The 21,112-nt window shown below is 32.3% G+C and overlaps 1 protein-coding gene and 1 long non-coding RNA gene across 2 annotated transcripts; both read left to right on the top strand.

Moving 5' to 3' along the window:
- The first annotated feature begins 1,047 nt into the window (after positions 1 to 1,047).
- LOC127879700 (uncharacterized) lies at positions 1,048 to 8,400 on the top strand. Its single transcript, XR_008049218.1, has 3 exons — positions 1,048 to 1,486; positions 7,323 to 7,405; positions 8,260 to 8,400. It is a non-coding gene; the product is annotated as an uncharacterized LOC127879700 (long non-coding RNA).
- Positions 8,401 to 14,709: 6,309 nt separating this feature from the next.
- LOC127880155 (uncharacterized) lies at positions 14,710 to 20,783 on the top strand. The gene is made up of 6 exons (XM_052427388.1): positions 14,710 to 14,967; positions 15,670 to 15,738; positions 16,547 to 16,635; positions 17,775 to 17,898; positions 18,414 to 18,521; positions 20,371 to 20,783. Exons 1-6 carry the CDS (start codon positions 14,845 to 14,847, stop codon positions 20,563 to 20,565), a joined length of 708 nt encoding a protein of 235 aa, XP_052283348.1. The 5' UTR covers positions 14,710 to 14,844; the 3' UTR covers positions 20,566 to 20,783.
- The last annotated feature ends 329 nt before the right edge of the window (positions 20,784 to 21,112 follow it).

The following is a 21,112-nucleotide window of genomic DNA, read 5'->3' as shown; positions in this document are numbered from 1 at the left end:
ACAATGTTTTCAGAAAAACGCAATACATGCGGTGAAGTGGTGAAGGCGTCAACGACCTTCAGTGATTTTTTTTTGATTTTTTTTTTGATTTTTTTTTTTATCTGGGTACCTCCCTTTAGGGGGGTTACGTATTCCATATTGCGGACAATAATTTTTTTATTTCGTTGAGTATGGATGAAATAGAAAAATTAAGTAAATTAGTACCCCACATACAGGCGTATAATACCATGTGGCATGGGGTAAGTTATATATTTAACATGAACATCGTGTTTATCTAATTTTAGAACAGGACAAAATAGTGGCTATTTAAACTTATAGTGTGAAAATATTTTCCACCTGTAAAAAGATTCTGAACCACGAAAAATACAGAAAAATTTCTATGGTGACTGTAGATCTTGAATAAGTTGACTATATCCACACTTTCAGATGCTTTTTGAGCTAAATCACCATTGACTAAAATTTTGAAGTCAGATTCCATTGACCACACATCCATGTCTTCTTTGCTTGGTAAACCCTCATGAAATTCAATTGTTTCTATTTGCTTTTTCATATTATCAAATAAGGGTTGATCTGTCGAAAAGCAATAAATGATTTTTTTAAAATCCCCGTTAACATGAATTGCGCATTTTCAAACACATTCAAAAGAAATGATGACTTTCCGCTACCACTTGATCCGGCAATAATGAAAGTTGCAGGGCATTCAAATTTAATACAACAACAACAACAACATGACGTTTATTAAACTCAAATCACAAATACAGTGACGCATGAGTATACAGTGGCAATGCATTTTTTATAAAAAGGTATTAACAATTGTGACATGGTGTTAACTATTATTAAGAAATTATAAGAGAGAAAGAGAAATGAAGATAAGATATGGGACATACATTTGGATTGAGTGGGGGAATGCTGATGTTGACCTAAGAAATAAACATTATTTCCTTTGGCCTCAATAACCTGTTTGTTTACCTGGGTAACTGAAACAGACTATAGTTATGTTGTTGTTTTTTCGTTTGGCTCTATTTAAAGCCCATTGAATTTGATTGGTTAATTTATTTTTAGCTATGGCTCTTCGCTGATCTATGTGTAAAACCTGTTATTAGGTCAGAAATGTGCGTTTTATTTGTGTTTTCACTCTTTTATCTGTGGAATAATCGCGGAGAGTGATTCTAGTTCTTCTTGAATGCTCTGAGCTTTTATGAGTACATACGTACAGCTCGGAGGGTCAATAGCTGGGAGTTGGATTATTGCAACTAAGAGTGATTCATTAGTAGTTTGCATATTAACTTAAGTAATGTGGAGATTTAAAATGTGTGCACTGTACTTGTCTGTTTAAGGTAATTGCATTTGGGATTAATTGGAGTATTGAAATGATGATCAAATATGAAATGACACGTTCACGTTACAATGACCGATGTTTATCCACAACATTGTCAGGCCAGATAACCATGTCCATGTTTGACTTGTGTCAGTGACCATGTGATTCGTAAGTAAAACTTTATGTTATTGTTTCAGCAAGTAGCTGTATAATATAATAATGTATAAAAATGTGTCAATTTGACCTACAGTAGTGAAATTGCATGACATACAATACTGTGCATGTATTTTTGTAAGTGTACACATGGCACATGAAGTCTTATTAACTGTAAAGGTGAAAGGTATAGATGAGTTTCAAGTGTCATTGATTAGAAACATATATCATTGAGTATTTAAGTAAGGTTAACATTAAACTTGAGGTACAAACATGCACATTGCATACAATTTGGCTAGTGAAAAGTTTAAAATATAAATTACAACAATTAAGAGTAAATAAGTAATTTGTGGTATTGATAATGGTTGCCGGATTGGAAAAAAAATATGCATAAACAATATTTTAAACATGTGTAGTGAATGAAGTAAGGTATTCAACATTTACTACGATATAGTAATACCAATTAATATGTAAGATATGCATTCATCTTATAAAATATTGATTGATTAATTGAAACAAAATGCCAAATATACTGACTGTATAAGAAAAATATTTTGTTCTCTACATAATTAAGCTTATCATCGGGTTACTGTTTAAAGTAATATTTTTATGGATGTGGATAAGTCCTATAAAATGTAATTGTAAAAAAAAAAATAAAAAATAAAAATAAATAAATAAATAAAAGATGATAAACATATGCACCAAGCTAAAATATTCAACGGGTTTATGTTTGAAAAAATATTTTTATGAATTTGTATAAGATTTTAAATCCTTTAAGGTTCTTGTAGTCAACAATTCTTTGAATTTTAGTGTATTTGTTCTTCAGTAGTAGTATCCTTTTATAAACTTCTTTCTGTGTTCACTAACAAACGGACATATAAGTATGTAGAGAATAAAATCATTTTGTATTAATTAGTTATACTTAATTTTTTAATAAAACTTTTTGCTTTAACATTTTTCATTCAGGTTATTTCAAATACACTTTTGTCTTGTAATTATTTTCTTCAATGGCCTAAAATAGTTTTATCTTTGTGATTATTATAGGTCTATTTTTGAACTTTTGTTGAAGTAAATATTTTCTAAATAATTTTCTACAAATTTCGTTTTTTTAAACTACTGATTCAAAAATAATTTCTTAAAACTATTTCTTAGGCTTTTTTTTTTTAAATAAAACTTCTTCCTAAAACATTGCTTTTCTTAAAAAAATAAAAAAATAAAATCACTCATAAATAAATTTCTTAAACTAAGTTTCCTAAACCATTCACCTTAAAAATATTTTCCATTTAACTCTTTTTCTATTTAGCTTTCAACTTTTTAAAATTATTTTCATATTTAAAAATAATTTTCATAAAACCATTTTGCATAAATTAGTAATGCTAATTTTTTGTGTGAAGATTTTAATTTAAACTTTTTGCTTTAACATTTTTCATTCAAGTAATTTCAAATACAATTTTGTCTTGTAATTATTTTCTTCAATGTCCTAAAATAGTTTTATCTTCATGTGATTATTGTTGATCTATTTTCTTTTCAACTTTTGTTAGAGTCAATATGTTCTAAATAATTTTCTACAACTTTCGTTTTTTAAACAACTGCTTCAAAAATATATTTTTTTAAACAACTGCTTCACAAATATTTTTCTTAAAACTATTTCGTAGTTTTTTGTTTTTTTTTTGTTTTTTGGTTTTTTATAAAACTTCATTCTAAAAAAGTTCTTCAACTTTGTCCTAAAACATTGCTTTTCTAAAAATAAAAACACTCGTAAATAAATTTCTTAAACTTAGTTTCTAAAACATTCTTCTTAATTATTCACGTAAAAAAGTTCACCTGTAAATAAATTTCTTAAACTTAGTTTGAAAAACATTCTTCTAAATTATTCACATTAAAAAAATATTTTGCTTTCAACTTTTTTTTTTTTTTTTTTTTTTTTTTTTTACTTTCCAAAATCAAATTTTCAAAAATAGATTGCATAGTGTTCTCATTTTATTTTATTTTTCTTAATCTAATTTTCAAAAAAGTCCGAATAACTTTTTATACTAAATTATTTCTTAAGCTTATTTTCAAAAAACAGTTTCTTATATTTAAAAAAAAAAAAAAACATGTGTATAACTTCTCAGATTCAAAAAATTATGTTCATATGTGTATAACTTTCCAAATTCATAAAATTATAAGACCATTTTGCTTTAATGATTAAAAATATTGAAGATTTTAATTAAAACTGTTAACTTTTTACATTTTTTCAATGTTCTAAAATAGTTTCATCTTCATGTGATTATTGTTGATCAAATATTTATCTCACACGTGTTTGTTCCATTTGTTATGTTATAGAGGTGGTGTGTATATCAATTCCTAAATGTTTTGCTAATACGAAGATTTTTTAATAACATTTTCATACAACTTAATTCTTAAAAAAAAAATGATCTTTAACTTATTTTCAAAAACTTTCTCATAAAACACTGCTTTTCTAGAAAAAAATTCACTCGTAAATTAATTTCTTAAACTTATTTTAAAAAACTTTCTCCTAAATACATAAACCTACGTTTTTTATTCAAATTCTTTAAATTATTTTCATTAGTAAAATTATTTTCATAAAACCATTTTGCATTAATGAGTTATATTAAACAATGTTGAAAATTTTAATTAAAACTTTTTGCTTTAACATTTTTCATTCAAGTAATTTCAAATACAATTTTGTCTTGTAATTATTTTGTGTAATTATTTTCTTCAATGATCTAAAATAGTTTCATTTTAATTTGATATTAACTATCAAAACCAGCCATTACTTGTTTAGATATTAATTATGTGATAATTGTTTATCAAATTTAATATGATCTCGCACGTGTTTGTTCCATTTGATGTTTAATCGTGATGGTGTTTTTATCAATTCCTAAATGTTTTGCTAAACATAATGTGCTCACAGTTCTCTTGTTATATTTTAAGTGGTGAATATTTGCATACATTGTCATTTTCCTCACTGCCTTTAATAACAGAGACATCTTCTGGTGATAAGTTTAATACTATGTACTTGCAACTAGTTTCATATTGTGTTTCTGTTCACGCGTAATATTTATATCATGAGTATATGACTCAGACAATACAATTTTAAAACTGATTTTATCTAGTTTTTTCTATGACCTCAGTCACCTCACAACAAACAAAAGACACATGCCTTAAGTGTCTTAAATTGTTTTGTGATTTTAACAGTTGCAAATATCTTCGATCACCCTTATTCATTTTGCTTTTTATCAAGAGAATTTACTTGTATGAAAATAATTGACTGTGCAAAAAAAAACCACGTGTTATGCTTTAACAAATAAAGTTTTAGAGTTCGTTATTTTTTAGTAATATCATATTTTTCACAATAAAACTAAATAAAAAAAATGGCGCATAAGTTACATAATGCTCAAACATAATGCCTTTATAAAGAGAAAAAAAACTTTTGACATTTTAATCACTGAATAGCTTATTGCATTCTAGGTATATACACGGAGTAGTGTTAACATTGCACGACTGAACACAGGAAAGCATTCTTATATTGTAATGCATATTATGGTGGGAATGTATATCTAAACAATAAACTCATACCCGCTATTCTTATTTTGGTTTTGTTTTTATAATTTTCAAAGAATTGTTTGTGAACATCGCTTACTGAAACTGTCGAATAATTACATTACATCTTTTAAAGGTTACATCTCTACTTTATGAAATTTTATCTCCCTTACAACCTTAAAATCTAATCGGATATCACAGCTTTAAATCAATAACAATAACTATGAATGTGAACGTAAATATCTGAATAAAAATAGGTTTTAACCATTAAACAAAAATCATTTCCCTCTTGCGTGTTTATATACTGCAACAATTATGTTTTAATCCAGTATGTACATGCATTTTTCTTATTACCGATTAGCTGAACATTATTCATATTTAATAAATTCATAACATTATTCATAAGTTAATACAAACATATCAATCGACTTTAAAATTGTAATGGGGCCTGTAAACAATTAAAACTAGGAACATCGCTTTGGAGAGATAATTACCAAGCATTTGGATGTTAAGATATATCCGATGAAAATCACTAGATTATTTCACTTGCTTTGTAAATGATCAAAGTTAATCAGCGTGAATCGTACATGTAAACAAAACTTTCACGCCTGTTACTCTGACCCGATGAAATCACGTGACCAAGTCTACTACACCCGTCAATCACTTTCCCACGCACTTGTCAATAACCTATAGTCTGTTCCAATATTTGAAGTTACTAATCATTTAAAATGTATTACGCCCAGGTAAAAGACCAATTACCAGGTCATATAATCAACTAGACACACACCACGTCTCCAATGCCCTAAATAATAATTACCTAGGAAAATGTATGTTAGTTATTTCCCAAATAGATCTTACCAAACCATGTAATGTGAAAATTATGCGTCTATGACTATATTGTTCTGTATACTCATGTATTGCAATTGTAACTTGAGTTAAATAAAGTTCTGTTCTGTTCTGTTCTGGAATTTACATGGAAAAAAGACATGCTGATCATTTAACCCAGAATTTATCTCAAAGCACACACATTTAAATATAAAGTTAACCCGATTGCAATTAAAAAATGAAAACCATTGAAATAGAATATCACATAAATTGATTTACTTTATAGCTTCTCGATGACTGTAGATATAAGCCTAAGCTGTAGATTAATTTTGATTCGAAATTTACTAAACATCAACAACATGGCTTTTTTGTCACACATTTTTAGGATTAACTCGCTAATTACCAATTATATTTATTGAAATGACACTATCATCTGTTTATTTTTATTGCTTCATGATATGTTTGATCACGTCTCTTTCATTCATATTCTCACCGATCGTCAAACATTGAATAAGTGCGTTTGATATTTTTTCAATTTATTACATCTCTAATATTTTAGAGGCAGAACATAAAAAAAGACTTAACAAAAGAATAAAACAACTTAACAAACTTATTTCGGCTTCAAATCATACTGCTGACATTCGTAAAGTAAACCAAATAAAGCCTTTAGGGCTTTCCCAAGCAGATGTTATTGGTTTAAAGTAACGGGTTGTTTTTGCAACGCATAGGAATCTTGATTATTCAACCAGTTGTTGATAAAATTCAAAGTAAACTCTCCTGGGTATTTTTTTCTCAATATGTGTTGTAATTTCACAGCACCTACATAACTGCCAGGTTGCTTAGCATTAAAATAGTATTCTGAAAGAATACGCTCCTTTTGTAATTTATCCATGGTTAATCAATATTGCTTGTTTATTTATAAACATTGACAGCGTGCACTATTCGAAAACAACTTTAAAAATGAACAACACGAATACTTCAATGCATATAAAATATTTATTTTATACACATAGTGATCTCATTACAAAACATGTTCAGTACATAATTTTATTTGTTAAATGTGATAAAACACTGATGAGTTTTCTGATATTTCTTTGTTTACAAACATGTGCTTTTCAACTCTCTCAATTGTCCCCCCTACATTCAACAAGACTGGAGGAGTATTCCCCCTTACATTAGCAATCAAATAAAACAGTATGTTCCCTTATACTATACAAAGTTAATATTATAAACATAATAACATTACAAAATATCAAACATTTACAAAACATGTCAACAATTTAAGGTAACAATCTTTTCAAAGTATTACATTGAGAAATATTAAGGGTTACACCAAAATCTGTAGCATTTCCGTTTGCAAAATGTCGTATGTCTATATATGTTTGGTTGCTTATTTTACAAAATGACAAAAACACATTATTTTCTAACGAAAATTGTTCCGTTCGATACAATAAAACCAATGGTGTTGTATTCATTTCAGAAGGCTTCCATTGCTGTGGAGTGCATTGAACGACATCATGGCCTAGAAGAACATACCCGGGGATAATACCAGCAGCAACAAGTGTAAGTAAAGTTATCCTTTTCATCATGACAGTTCTACACTTCACGTTTTTTGCTTTTTGTAAAAGTTCGTTCTGAATATTTACATTGTTTACATCATACACAAAAGATACATTCCCATCAATATTATCTGAACACTCCATTTCTACTAGAAGATCAATCCTTGACTGAATAAATTTGAATTACTGTGTTTTTAAATCAGTTACAGCGAAACAATCTGTCTTCTATTTGTGTAATTGTAAGCACCATTTTTTTCATCTTGGCTTTCCATTGATCCGTTTTCATTATGGCTAGAAAGTCTTTGCTCTCTATAACTCGTTTGTGAAGGAAAACCATCTCTGGGGTAATATTCGAAATGGCCATCATTTCTTCCCAAGAACGTATTATGGCATTTTCATCGACTTCTTTCAGCATATCCTCGAAATAAAACTCAAGTTGATACTCCTCATCATCACATATCATGAGGCAGTCATGTTCTTTCTGTGAAGGGTGATTGGTTTGACAACCATAACAGTTCTTTCGAACAGTCATTGTTTTGACTTCACATCAAGCTTTTGCGTATAAAAAGTCAAAGTAGGAACGCATCATCATGACACTCGCTGAAGTTGAGATGTCTAATTGAGGGGTTGATGAAAATTCCACCCCCTCAGTCATGTTATTCTCTTCTTTCCCCATTTCATTGTTTAATGATAAAACACTATGTCCATCTTTACAACTGAGCTTAAAATCTTGAGATGATGAACAAGCCATATTCACTATGTGCTTCTGTCACTTGTTGAAGTGGGAATGAAACACAGTACTTGAGGATTTCTTTATATAGCTTTATATCTAACGAATTTTGTTTTCAAATTTTTCAGATCACGCAACCGCCAAAATGCACGCCGCCATTTTGAAGCATGTCTGAGTGAACCGATGGTTTCCATGGATTCCATGAAGATTCAATTGATTTGTTGGTTTTTAATAGTCCAATTATTTTTAAAAATAAACATTTTGGTGAATGCTGTTTGTGTTCTTCCAACGGATCATCTTCTTTCCCCCATTGGTGTAATCGTACTGCACACGAAAAACATTCTACTGTATCGTTTTTACCTGTGTAATAAAAGCCAGCTGATGATAACTGAAACTTGTTCGGTTGAATTTGAGGTAACCATAGATCAAATGTTTTAAGTCTATCTTCATAAAATGTGAGGTGTTCAAATTTGAACTCGAGTTCTTGAAATGCATTCATGGTGACTCTCCCTCTAAAAATGAAATCAGTAGTTCAACACTTTCTTTTAAACTACACATCGTTTCAAACATTGTTGTTGGTAAAATCAACTTGTTTTTTCCTTTTTTTTTAAAAACCAGTTTTACTCGAGATCGTCTCTTTTTCAAAACTAGGGTAAAGTTATTGTCAAGTGTACAACTTATTTCTTTACACACCGGTGACCAGGTTATGTTTTCAAAACCATATTGCTTAAAATAAGATAGTGTATCTTCAGAAAACAGTAACTGTGCCTGTGCCATTATTCTATACGAAAATACACGCACGTATTGTACCCGCAAACGTCCACAAAAATTACACAAATGGATGAAAAGATAAACCACTTAATCCAACAACACTATTAAACCGTGCATACTTGTACCTTAACGATCTTATTATAACGCATCAATATGGCGGATCCATCCTACATTAAACCGACTTAAATCGTCAATATAGCGGCAATCATTCAAACCGCCAAAATGCTCGCTCATGAAATGTTAAACCGATAGTAGTAAAACAGCTAAAATGCTCACTTATCATATTTAAAACCGACACAAGTGAACTCGTCAATATAGCGGCAATTATTCGAACCGCCCGCTAAAATGCTCACGTATTATATTTCAAACCGACGGAGACCGTCAAGATGGCCGCAAAACCGCCAACATTCTTACTCATACGAAACCGCTAAAAACCGACGGAAGTGAAACCGTCAAGATGGCGTCAAACCGCCAACATTCTTACTCATCATATATCAAACCGCCAAAAACCGACGGTTGTAAACCGCCAAGAAGACCGCCAAACCTATCAACCAATCAGAAGACCGATCTCACTCCATTTCAACCAATCAGAACGTTGGGATCTCAAAGATGGCGTCCAAGATGGCGACGAAATACCTACTTTCCTACTACTCATACGTAGAACCAGGCTGCATAACTCATCTTCCAAACTTCATAACTGTATATGGACAACACGCTTTTACTGATGAATTTACAACACTCTTGAAAAAACACACTAAATAAATATTGGTTATCTGTATTTATGATATTAATATCTTTCTTCACGTCAAATATATTATTACCGGTCGATTAAGATCGACTGTGGTATTGTCATGCATAACTTCCAATCCTTCTCATATTAGTGTGACGATGATACTTTATAAACGTTAATTTATACTCCATGAGAATACATTTACGGAAACAAAACATAGGTCGTACACAATAGGTTTGTTTCACATCACCAGCCGTACTCTAGACAAATTATTCAAACCTCTAAACTTTTATTTATGATATGAATAGTTGAATTTTGTTTGAGGACTTTCATGCTTTTGTTTTGGTCACATAAAGGTCTTTTTATTGATTTATTAAATAACGTATTTATAAATAATGTTAAAGGTTTAAAGGTTATTTCCAAAATTTAAAATATGTGTTGTCCCGTTTTAGAATCGTTATTTAAACAACTTACTCAACCTAACCGTCTGTCAGTAATGCCAACTTTTAAAAACATACTGTTACGCCTTTTACAAAACAGGAAACACGCTTAACATCAGCAATTAAAAGTATTTGATTTTTTACACATTGTCAAGCTCGAGAATAATTTCTTTACGTCGTCTCGAAATCTCTGACCGCTCAGAATATACACGTAAAAGTTGAGAGCGTGATTAAGGTACATAATAGTTGCAGCTGTGTGTCCGATGGTGACCTGTTGAAACACATTTAACGAAAGACTACCGAAATTGAAATGAAAAATCCCATTGACTTACTTGAAAGGAATATTTGTTAAAAGAAATAGAACATTGGCCACTAGAAGATTTGTAGTCACCGAACGAAATCTGGAGGATTTATTTTGTTTCTGTCCAAACGATGTGCGAAGTTTAATCCATATTACTACACTCGCTGTACTTATGACAATAAATGGGATTCCTGTAAAACATATCCAGTCAGAATATACAAAGAATGTCTCCCACATGCTACTTATTGGAGCCATTTACATAACATCTTGAACTCTCACGACTCCGACTGCGACAAAATGTCGCAAGAATTGTACAAGCGCAACAGCGATAGATATCGCGATCTCTGTTAGTATCACCCTTGGCACCGTCATCACCCTTACAGCGATAGATATCGCGATCTCTGTTAGTATCACCCTTGGCACCGTCATCACCCTTACAGCGATAGATATCGCGATCTCTGTTAGTATCACCCTTGGCACCGTCATCACCCTTACAGCGATAGATATCGCGATCTCTGTTAGTATCACCCTTGGCACCGTCATCACCCTTACAGCGATAGATATCGCGATCTCTGTTAGTATCACCCTTGGCACCGTCATCACCCTTACAGCGATAGATATCGCGATCTCTGTTAGTATCACCCTTGGCACCGTCATCACCCTTACAGCGATAGATATCGCGATCTCGGTTAGTATCACCCTTGGCACCGTCATCACCCTTTAGATATCGCGATCTCTGTTAGTATCACCCTTGGCACCGTCATCACCCTTTTCACATTGAACGGCATCGTTATACACAACAATCGCTCTGTAGTTATGCAAACCAGTGTCCACAACGACAGTGCCACACTAGTAATTAATAAGAACTCAAAATATATGAGCGCATTACCATTAATATAGGTATCCGCCGCGGAACTAAAATGAGTAATGATGTTCATGACCGGACCCACAAATGTCACTAACAAATCTTCTCCAGTAAGTATTCCAAACAAATACCAGTTGTAGTTACTTTATCTCTCGCAACTACTATTATAATAAGCAAATTGCCGAAAATCGACGACGCTACCATCGGTATTGAGAGAAGGTTTAACATTGTGTACATTGTATATAACTGGTTATAGTAGCTGATACCCTCCGTGGCGTTTCCTGTTATATTCATTTCATCAAAATGCTTCAACCAAACGAATGAACTTACACCCTGACACACCATATCACTCGTGATATGTGAACGTATTTATAGCTAACTGAGTAATGATAAATTATATTAAGTAATTGATGATTATTAAATGATGAAAGGGCGCTGTAAGCCTCAACGATTGATAATCCCACGTGAAATGTCTTCATATCTTGCCTCCGTTATGAGGCAGAAATGAAAACATTTAAACATACTTTTAAAACATGAAAGGAAATATTTATCTGATAACACTTATTATAAACATTTAATGTTGTCTCTAATGGTTTGAGCACATGACATAAAACATGTGATTCTCACATATATAGAAGGAACATTTTGTAAAACCTGTGAAGTTCTTCAGTATGTCATTTATGGTCTGGAAATGCGTAAATATCAAGACCATTCGTTAAAGACTGTACTGCCTTTTAATAGAACATTTTAATTAATTCAAATATAAAAATGCACACCATATAGTATTCAATTTGAATTCAACATCATTAAAGTACTTCCGATATGTCACCAATATTATATGCTTTTCAATGGACAAAATAATTGTTTGGGTGAAAATTCGGTTTTTTATATGTTCCTTTTGAAATAAAATTACAAAATCTTACAATCAATAACACGATAACATCGGTCTTTCAGTGTCAGTTCCTTTTTCCTGACAACTAAAGAAGTGTGTAGAATATTTGCAACAGTCTTCTCACCATAAACCAAGCACAGAATTCAGCAACACTATCTTTCAGCTAAAATAGACGCAAATAATTTGACTTTTTTCCGACTAATAGTTATAGATGACGATGTTTGGCACATATTTTGATGACGTAATCATGCACAAACGTAAGTCGTCGACGCTTTTGTTAGCGTTTGTTTACCTATTGATTATAATAAAGCATAGCCTAAAAAATTGCCGTTTTGGCATATGATCGAATATTAACTTCACTCATGGCTATAGAAAAGGTTCACTCGTGGTTACCATAACCACTCATAAGAAAGACATGTTTGGTCTTTCATCGGTACCCTCGAAAGATCAAGAATTATTACATGCCCAAATACCTGGCAATACGATAAGTTTAACTCGCTCAAACCCATTATCCGAGCTCTAACCGCATGGCGGCGGTTAAAAGTCGGTAACGTGTTTGGCAATTGGTCTGTAAGCGTTTAAGATAATGTCATGACCCCATGCTTGACATTTTTATTAAAAAGGTCACGAGTACATGTTTGTTTTTATGACCATGTTTTACATTTTAACTCTATGTCAAGTGCAATTTCTTATTGCATATAAAACTAAACATCTTATTATCAATATCTACTATGCTTAATTTACCATTTGTACGGTTCATATCCATGTAAAATCCATTTTTGTTGGTGATTACAATCACATGTTTGGAGAGACGCCATATTTAAAGGAAGTGACTTTTGACCTTTTTGTTGAATTATGGGTAGTGTACATTGAAGACTACTGTCAACTTGTCAGCAGACGGTTTAATCTTGCATTTTTCGCAGTAGATTTCTTCATCATGCAAGGTTTGATTTTTATCAAATAATTACCGGTAACGTTGTTTTCCAAATAAATTAATCAGCCAAAGAGTATTCTCAAAAGTAGTGCGGTGTTAACTCCGCCCACGAAGGAAGATAACTTAGTCTGTTGTAAAAAATGGCGGTGTTAAAGTTTCACTCTTTTATTGACGCCGACAATTACATCAAAGAGGAAGAAATAAAACGTGCGAACTTTTTTTTTTGGCAAGACGTGGGTCACCGAAGTCTACAGGTATTTTAACAGTGCGATTCCAGTGTTTTTTTATGGCCATTTTGGTATTCGAAGATATGTGCCTGTTAAATGCTGCACCTTGCTTATTGTTTACACCCCTCCAGCATTTTGAAGTTCCTGTTCTGTTGACCTGCACTTCCGCAGATGCATAGTGTGTTATATGGTGCCCTTATTTTGGCAAGACGTGGGTCACCCCAGTCTACAGATGTTTTAATATTTCGAATCGAATTTTTGTGCCTGTTAAATACCGCACCTAGCTTATTGTTTACACTTTCTCTATGGGTTTCAAGATGCTGTTGACTCGCTTCAAAAGTGAGTTCACGATGATAAAGCCAAAAGGGTTACATGTACATGCAAATAAGTGTTGTCGGAATCGTTAACCTTGGCCACTGGCTATAGATTTAAAACATTACATCGACATGACCAACAAATGTAAAGCTCTAGAACACAGTAATCATGCTTAAGACTTAGGCTAAGTTTATATGAAATTCACTTGCACAGAACATTGTCATGCATATCGATTCACTATACTGACTATGTGAACATTTTTTAATTAAGCTGTACGTTTACCAAAAAACATACTGAAGTATTGTCTGTCAATTTGCCTTTGCTAAATATTTGCAAGCAGACTTGAAAATCTCATTTATCTTGAAATCATTATTTACATGTTTCTTGCATAATTTTTTAACACAATCGCTCCTGAATACCATGACTAGGTTCCTCCTACATCAAAAATAATTCAGGACTTTCTATCACTTCAATCTTTTCCCACTTACATCAAAATCATGCTACTTTTGCAAATTACATACCACATATGTATATTTTTGGCACATTTGCATCAAATATTTATATGAAGATGTCAGTGCCATTGATCGTTAAGAACAGAGACGCGAAAGACATAATGGGTTTAAATGGTGTTGTTTCTGCTATTGCAGTCTTTCCGAAATACCGTCGGTCCTCGGATTTTTCCGATAATAATTTGGCAAATTTGGAAATGATTCTAATATTACCGGACCTCGTGACCTTTTTATCAAACCAAATGTTCTTACAATTTAACTGCCGTAAAATTGTGTGACCTGTTTGAACATTAATACCTATAATATTTATTTTCCTTATATATTTAATTTTGCATTCAGAAAATAATAGTCTTCTTCTAATAATGTAGAGTAAATGGTGTTTTATAGTTTGTTGTTTACACAGATAGTTGCACCAATGATTATTTAATCCATGTCTTGCTTCTAAATTGTTCATGGTATTCTTATTATTATTTCATTGTTCACTGATGTGTACTTGTTTCTAACTTGAACAGAGAAATTGATGGCTTGGCTTGAGTTTATTGAATATATTTTAATAACCAATTAATTAAAAACATATAAACAAATATACAATGCCAACACATAAATGGAAAACATTTCAATGAACACACAAACTTTGTTGTCATGATAACAGTATATCTGGTTGTTCTGACTTCATGTGTTAAAATGATTGTTTAATTATGGCATGTCTTAAATACTTAATTTTAGATAATGGATGCATTTTTACATCTGCTGTGTTTGCCTTTGGATGGCAGTGATCTCCATGTAGCAAGTACAGTATGGACTGCCATATTTTTGGGACAAGACCCTGATAAACACAGGTATTTAAGCGAGGTATGTAGCATGTTCAATAATAAAATCTTAATACCTTAACTTTGAGGCATTTCCGTGAACATTTAAACATTTACATTAAAATGACAGCACATTAACGTTATTAAGAAATAACCCTTTGCATTGACCAATATGATGGAAACTATATTTTAGCTCACCTGAAATTAAAGTGCTGAGATTTTGTGACAGTTGCTGGAACATGTAAAAACTTTTAAGCATTGAAATATTTTTAAATATTATGAAATATGGTCATCACTGCATGAAGGTTCATGTTAAATCTGTGCATTTACTTGGTATTTATTAGGAATTGTTTGATGGTCTCAATGAATAAAAGTATATAAAGCATTGATAAAAAGAAGTCTATATTGTTATTTTCAAGAATAACTTGATTGAGTATTATTAGTTCGGTTGTTTTCAGAGAAAACTCGAGGTATTGTCATAGCCAGCTCGTGCTGTCCGACGTCTGTGTCGTGCTAAAACCTTTACTTTGGCTCTAAAATGAAAGTGCTTCACTTACAACTTTGAAACTTTATATGTAGATGCACTTTGATGTGTTCTACACACCACACTCAATTTTAAGGTCACTAGGTCAAAGGTCAAGGTCTTTGTGATTTAAAAATAATTCTGACAAGCTTTCATTTATTCAAGACTGAACCTGCCGCCGAGCGTTGCTCTTGTCTTAAGTGTACTATTTTCTATGCAAAGGTGCAGATACTGGAGTATGATCATCTGGTTGGAGCAGTCAATGAGGGTGGATTCCACTGGTCTCTTATAGTAAGTGAAAATGATTGTCAAGTTACTTGCGAAATATCACGGTTGTCCAATTTTTAACTTGGATACATGTATAAATGGCATGAAACATTGTCTACTGGGCCTCTACAAAAATTGATTCCATAACAGAGCTGGGGCCAAAATTTGCCCTGTCCTGTGATGAATCTGTTTTTTCTCTATGTGAACAGTAAACCCTTCAAAAATCTTCACTCAAAACACATGGCATAGAGCTTACATTTTTGGCATTCATATAGTGGGCTTCTACAAAGATTGTTGAGATAACAGGCTTGGGGCCAAAAGTTAGGCCCACCCTGGGGCCCAATATGTTTTCCCTACATGTATATACTAAAAAAACTTCACAAATAGTCTTCTCTTAATCCACAAGGCATATAGGATAAATATTTTGCATACAACATTGCCAAGTGGACATCTGCCAATATTGTTCAAATTTAGGCACACAGGTTAAAATTTGCCCTGTCCTGCTGGGCCATTGTGTTCATACAAGAAAGTATGTAGTTAGTAAAAACTTAAAAAAGCCTCTGAAAACATAAGGCATAGATAATAGGTTTTTGGCATGAACAATTTATAGTATTTTCATCTTGATTGCTAAATTAATTTTTCTTGTTCAAAAAAATATCCCCAACCTGGAGCAGTCAAATTATTGTTATATATGTACATAGAAAAAAACTTTAAAATTCTTCTAAATAGGTTAAATTTTCAAGATTCCTGCCAGTGGGACTAATTATAAAGATCGCATATTATTCAGATGAGCACCCCAAGGCCCTCTGGGGGCCTCTTTTATTTTCTTCAGGTTGTGCAACCAAAAGACAACAAAGTATTGTACATAAATCCGATGGGGGAGCAGAATGTTTCCCAGCAACAGATCCTGCAACAATGGATGTAAATGTGTACATTATTTGATTAAACAGATTAGATACATTTAACTTCATATACTAAATTAGAAAATATCACAGACTGTAAAATGCTATGTAAATATTTAACTTGCAAATAATCATCATTTATATAAAAAGTTTACACTGATCAGATTGTGGAGGTTTTGGTGTCATGTCCGTTACCGAAATTAGACTTCCTGACAATATGTAGCATTAGCGTAATTCCTTCTAAGTTTGATTGACACCTTTCAGTGGTTTATGGGAATAATTGTTACCAAGAACTTTTTTATGTCCCCCACCACTATAGTGGGGGACATATTGTTTCTTCCCTGTCTGTAGGTCTATCTGTCTGTAGGTTTGTTTGAATGTATGTTTGCGTTAAACTTTAAAATTTGCCATAACTTTTGCAATATTGAAGATAGCAGCTTGATATTGTGCATGCATGCATGTGTATCTCATGGAGATGCACATTTTGAGTGGTGAAAGGTCAAGGTCATCGTTTAAGGTCAAAGGTCAACCATGTGACCCTGACATTAACCTAACTAAAAATCCTGATAATTTACATTTAGGCTTAGTACTAGCACTTAGCAAGTTTCATGAATATTCCTGCATTGGTTTGTTTACGAGAAGAGGCGTGGACAAGGGAAACATTTCTTTACTTTATGATTTGTTTGCTCTTGTTTGAAGTACAAGAAATCCATGTTTTAACCTTCTAACCTTGACCCAAATAAAAATCCTCACAGTATGCAGAACCAAGCTAGCTATTAATCAATCTGACCAAGTAACATTAAAATCCTTCATTGATTTATGCAAAGAAGCACTGGCAAGGTAATTATGTTTTTAACCTTGTGAACTTGACTTAATTGACAAATCTGCCAATATGCAAACCAAGGCTTGGTATTAAATGAACACTCCTTCTAAGTTTCTTTTTAATCCTTTAAGTGTGTTATGAGAATAAGTGCTGACAAGATGCAAGGAACATCTAACCAGACATCCTGACATCATTCTGGACAGCGCAAAAAATATGTCTCCATTACCAGTTAGGGAATTTCAATTCCAAAAAATTAGCAAATAATATTTGTACTCATACTGTATCATTTATGGTGATTTGATGATGTTGTTTTTTTACTTTTTGCTTTTGAACAGTAAATTTGTGCACATTCGGCGCTTATCCAACATTGATATGGGCGGACCAATACATTGGAACATACTCTGCCCACGTCATGCAAAACAGTCAGATTCAATATCTTGCGGTGTCTACGTTTTAAAGGTAATGGAATCTGTTATTTGTACTTCCCAATGATTTTTTTTTCTTTAAGCGTTGTTTGTCTTTTTGTCCATCTGTGACACTTTTCTGTCCACAGCTGTTTCTTAACTTTTTCTTGTAATGAACCTTAAAAATTATTTTCTATTATCATGTTGCATTGGTACACGCATAAAATTTATCTGCATCAACTTGGTAAGCCATAGTTATCCTCTTCATTGATTGAACGTTAGGAATCTGCATCAACTTGGTAAAGCCATAGTTATCCTCTTCATTGATTGAAAGTAAGGAATTTCATAACTTTTTTTTGCTTTCCATAGCTGTTGCTCAGTAACTATTGTATGGAACTACATGAAACTTGTAATTAATATGTATGTTCATAAAATGTTTGTGCGTGCCTAAGTATTGCTTAAATTGCCTTGGTAAATTAATTTTCAAACCCACTTAATTGGTTGAAACAGTTGTGTTTTTTTCTGCCCAATGCTACCTCTCAGTAAATATAATAATATTAACAACTTTAGTTAGCAGAATGCTACCTGCAGAATCAATCCCTAGAGTTTGTGCTCAGCAAAACACAACTACTAGAAAACTACGGAGACGAATCGCCAGAAGACTGCTTTCTAAAGGGGGTAAATAATTTTATTTCATTTCTAACAAAAACGAAACACTGTATATATTTTATCATTTATCACTTTTCCACCATTTTATCATTTATCACTTTTCCACCAAAATGTTATATATGTTTTATATGTTTTGATTTAAAACCAAAAAAAGCAAACCGTTATTATAACTGATCAGTGTGTTTATCCAGAAAAGTTCTTTTTATGCTTCTTAAGTGAATTACTTTCCATTGCTTTTTTTACTGGATTATGAAAAAAAAATGTTCAATAAGGAAAATGATAGAAAATGGCTTTACAAATAAGAAACAAATCATTGCAATATGATTATATTTTTTATTTTATTTTGACTTTGCTGTGTATTCTTATGATCTCTCTGGGTTTGTCTGTTGGTAAGTCCTGAGTAAAGGAGCATGTCAATGGCAAATAGGGGATCTAATTGTCAGAAATAAATAAAACTATTAAAGGGTATTTAATTTACCTAATGATTTATTTAAAATGATTTATTTAAAATGATACCCCATTATAATAAAAATCCTGTAAGATAGGTGTTTTAATAAGTATTAAAAAAAATCCCAGGGCACTTTAACTAAAAATGAAGTAAAATGTAAATCATCAAGAGTCAAGACTAAAATTTACTTAAGTGTTTTGCTATGCACTTATGATAATTGATGAAATTGTTAAGTCAAAGAAATGAAACACACACACAAAATTCCAATACTGTCCCTGTGGAATTCGAACTCAACACTACAGAATCTGCTGGTTTGCATGTTCAGTGTGAACATGTATACATGTATATGTAAATGAATGTATATTGCACTTTGGATGCCCCCAGGGGTTATACTGTTTTGCGCATGTAGGTCCGTCGGTCGGTCCGTCCACCAAATGGTTTCCGGATGTTAACTAAATAACGCGTAAACCTAGGATCATGAAACATTATTGGTACAATGATTATGACTGGCACATGTCCCCTATTGATTTTCAGGTCACTTCTTCAAAGGTCAAAGTCACATTGACTAGAAACAGTAAAATTGTTTCCGGATGATAACTCAAGAATGCTTAGGCCAAGGATCATGTAACTTCATAGGAAAATTGATCATTATTGGCAGATAACCCCTGTTGATTTTCAGGTCACTAGGTCAAGGTCACATTGACCTGAAGCAGTAAAATAGTTTCTAACATATTCACACAATGGCTGCCACTATAACTGACAGCCCATTTGAGGGGCATGCGTGTTTTACAAACAGCCCTTGTTTGCATGCCTTGTTTGAAAAGCCATAGAAATAATATGTTTGGACACATGAATGACTAACTTTATTGCTGCAAATACTTTTAAAGCATATTTATTTATTCAAATTGTTAACTTACTTTTCTAGAAGAGATAGCAAGTAGCCCATCAGTCGAGCATAAGGTAACAGTCACCTTACTATATTGATGTGAATTAATTATAAAAATAAATATGTTTAAAAAATGCAGAAAAAGTTATCCGATGAAAGAGCAGTGGAATATCTTAGGCAAAGGACTCAGAATGAAAAGGGTTTGAGGAAACACTGTCTAGTCAGTAAGAAACACTTGCTTATACAATCTCTTAGCAAAAGCAATAAGAGTCACTGTTAAAAACGTGTCCTTGATAACAAATATTTCATCTGTGTTATGGTAATTTCAATTCTTGCTTTTCTATTAGTCCTTTCTCATTTGAGATCCATTCACATGATATTCCATTTTCAAACTTAAAATACTAGGATTACATGAGTGAATAAGCAGATTAGGAATGAGATTGCAGCTGTCATTTCCGGTAGAGAAAATGGGAATACAAAAACATAAAGGAAGTAAATATGGGTATATCATGATCATTTTGCAGAACTCGGACCAGCTGGCAAACACCCCTGCCTCTGCCATGGAGTTGGAAGGGGGAGACACTGACCCAGTAGTCGATCATGTGGCAACAGCCAGGGTACTCTATTTATGTGAATTAATTGTAAACGTAAATGGATCCAAAATGCAGAAAAAGTTATCCGATCAAAGAGCAGTGAATTATCTTAGGCAACAGACTTAGAGTGATAAGGGTTTGAGAAAACACTGTTTGTTAGTAAGTCAATAACACTTGATTAAACAATCGCAATCAGAGTTACTGTTAAAAGAGTATCCTTGCTAACAAATCATTCTTCAGTCTTATGGTAATTTCAGTTGTAGCTTTTCTAAATTGATAAACCTCTTGTGTACCATAATGCAAAGCATATATTTAGAGGTTCATCGATGTATCTTTTAGGTTAATTGTGGTATCGGTATACATTTGGTTTATTCTTGGATTGTTAAATTTTTGCAAGAAATATTTTAGGAAAGAGTCAGTGTTAACATTTATGCACTTCTGCAGAGAAGTGTTTGCATCTATATGCATCACACTTATTAACTTATGTTGGACTTTTTACTTGAAACATGTAATTTTTTTAGGAGTACATCAAAGGTTTGTGGCAGACATTACCTGTTTACTTATCAAAGAGGGATGTATTTAGCTTTACCCTCCCATCAAAACATGTAAGTGCTGTCCAAGTAATTGTCGTTATCTACGGATGGATCTCATATTTATAGGAAACTATGTTTAT

The sequence above is a fragment of the Dreissena polymorpha genome, chromosome 4 (genome assembly GCF_020536995.1).
Source record: "Dreissena polymorpha isolate Duluth1 chromosome 4, UMN_Dpol_1.0, whole genome shotgun sequence".
NCBI classification, from domain to species: domain Eukaryota; kingdom Metazoa; phylum Mollusca; class Bivalvia; order Myida; family Dreissenidae; genus Dreissena; species Dreissena polymorpha.
This window is presented reverse-complemented; position numbering and strand designations above follow the sequence as displayed.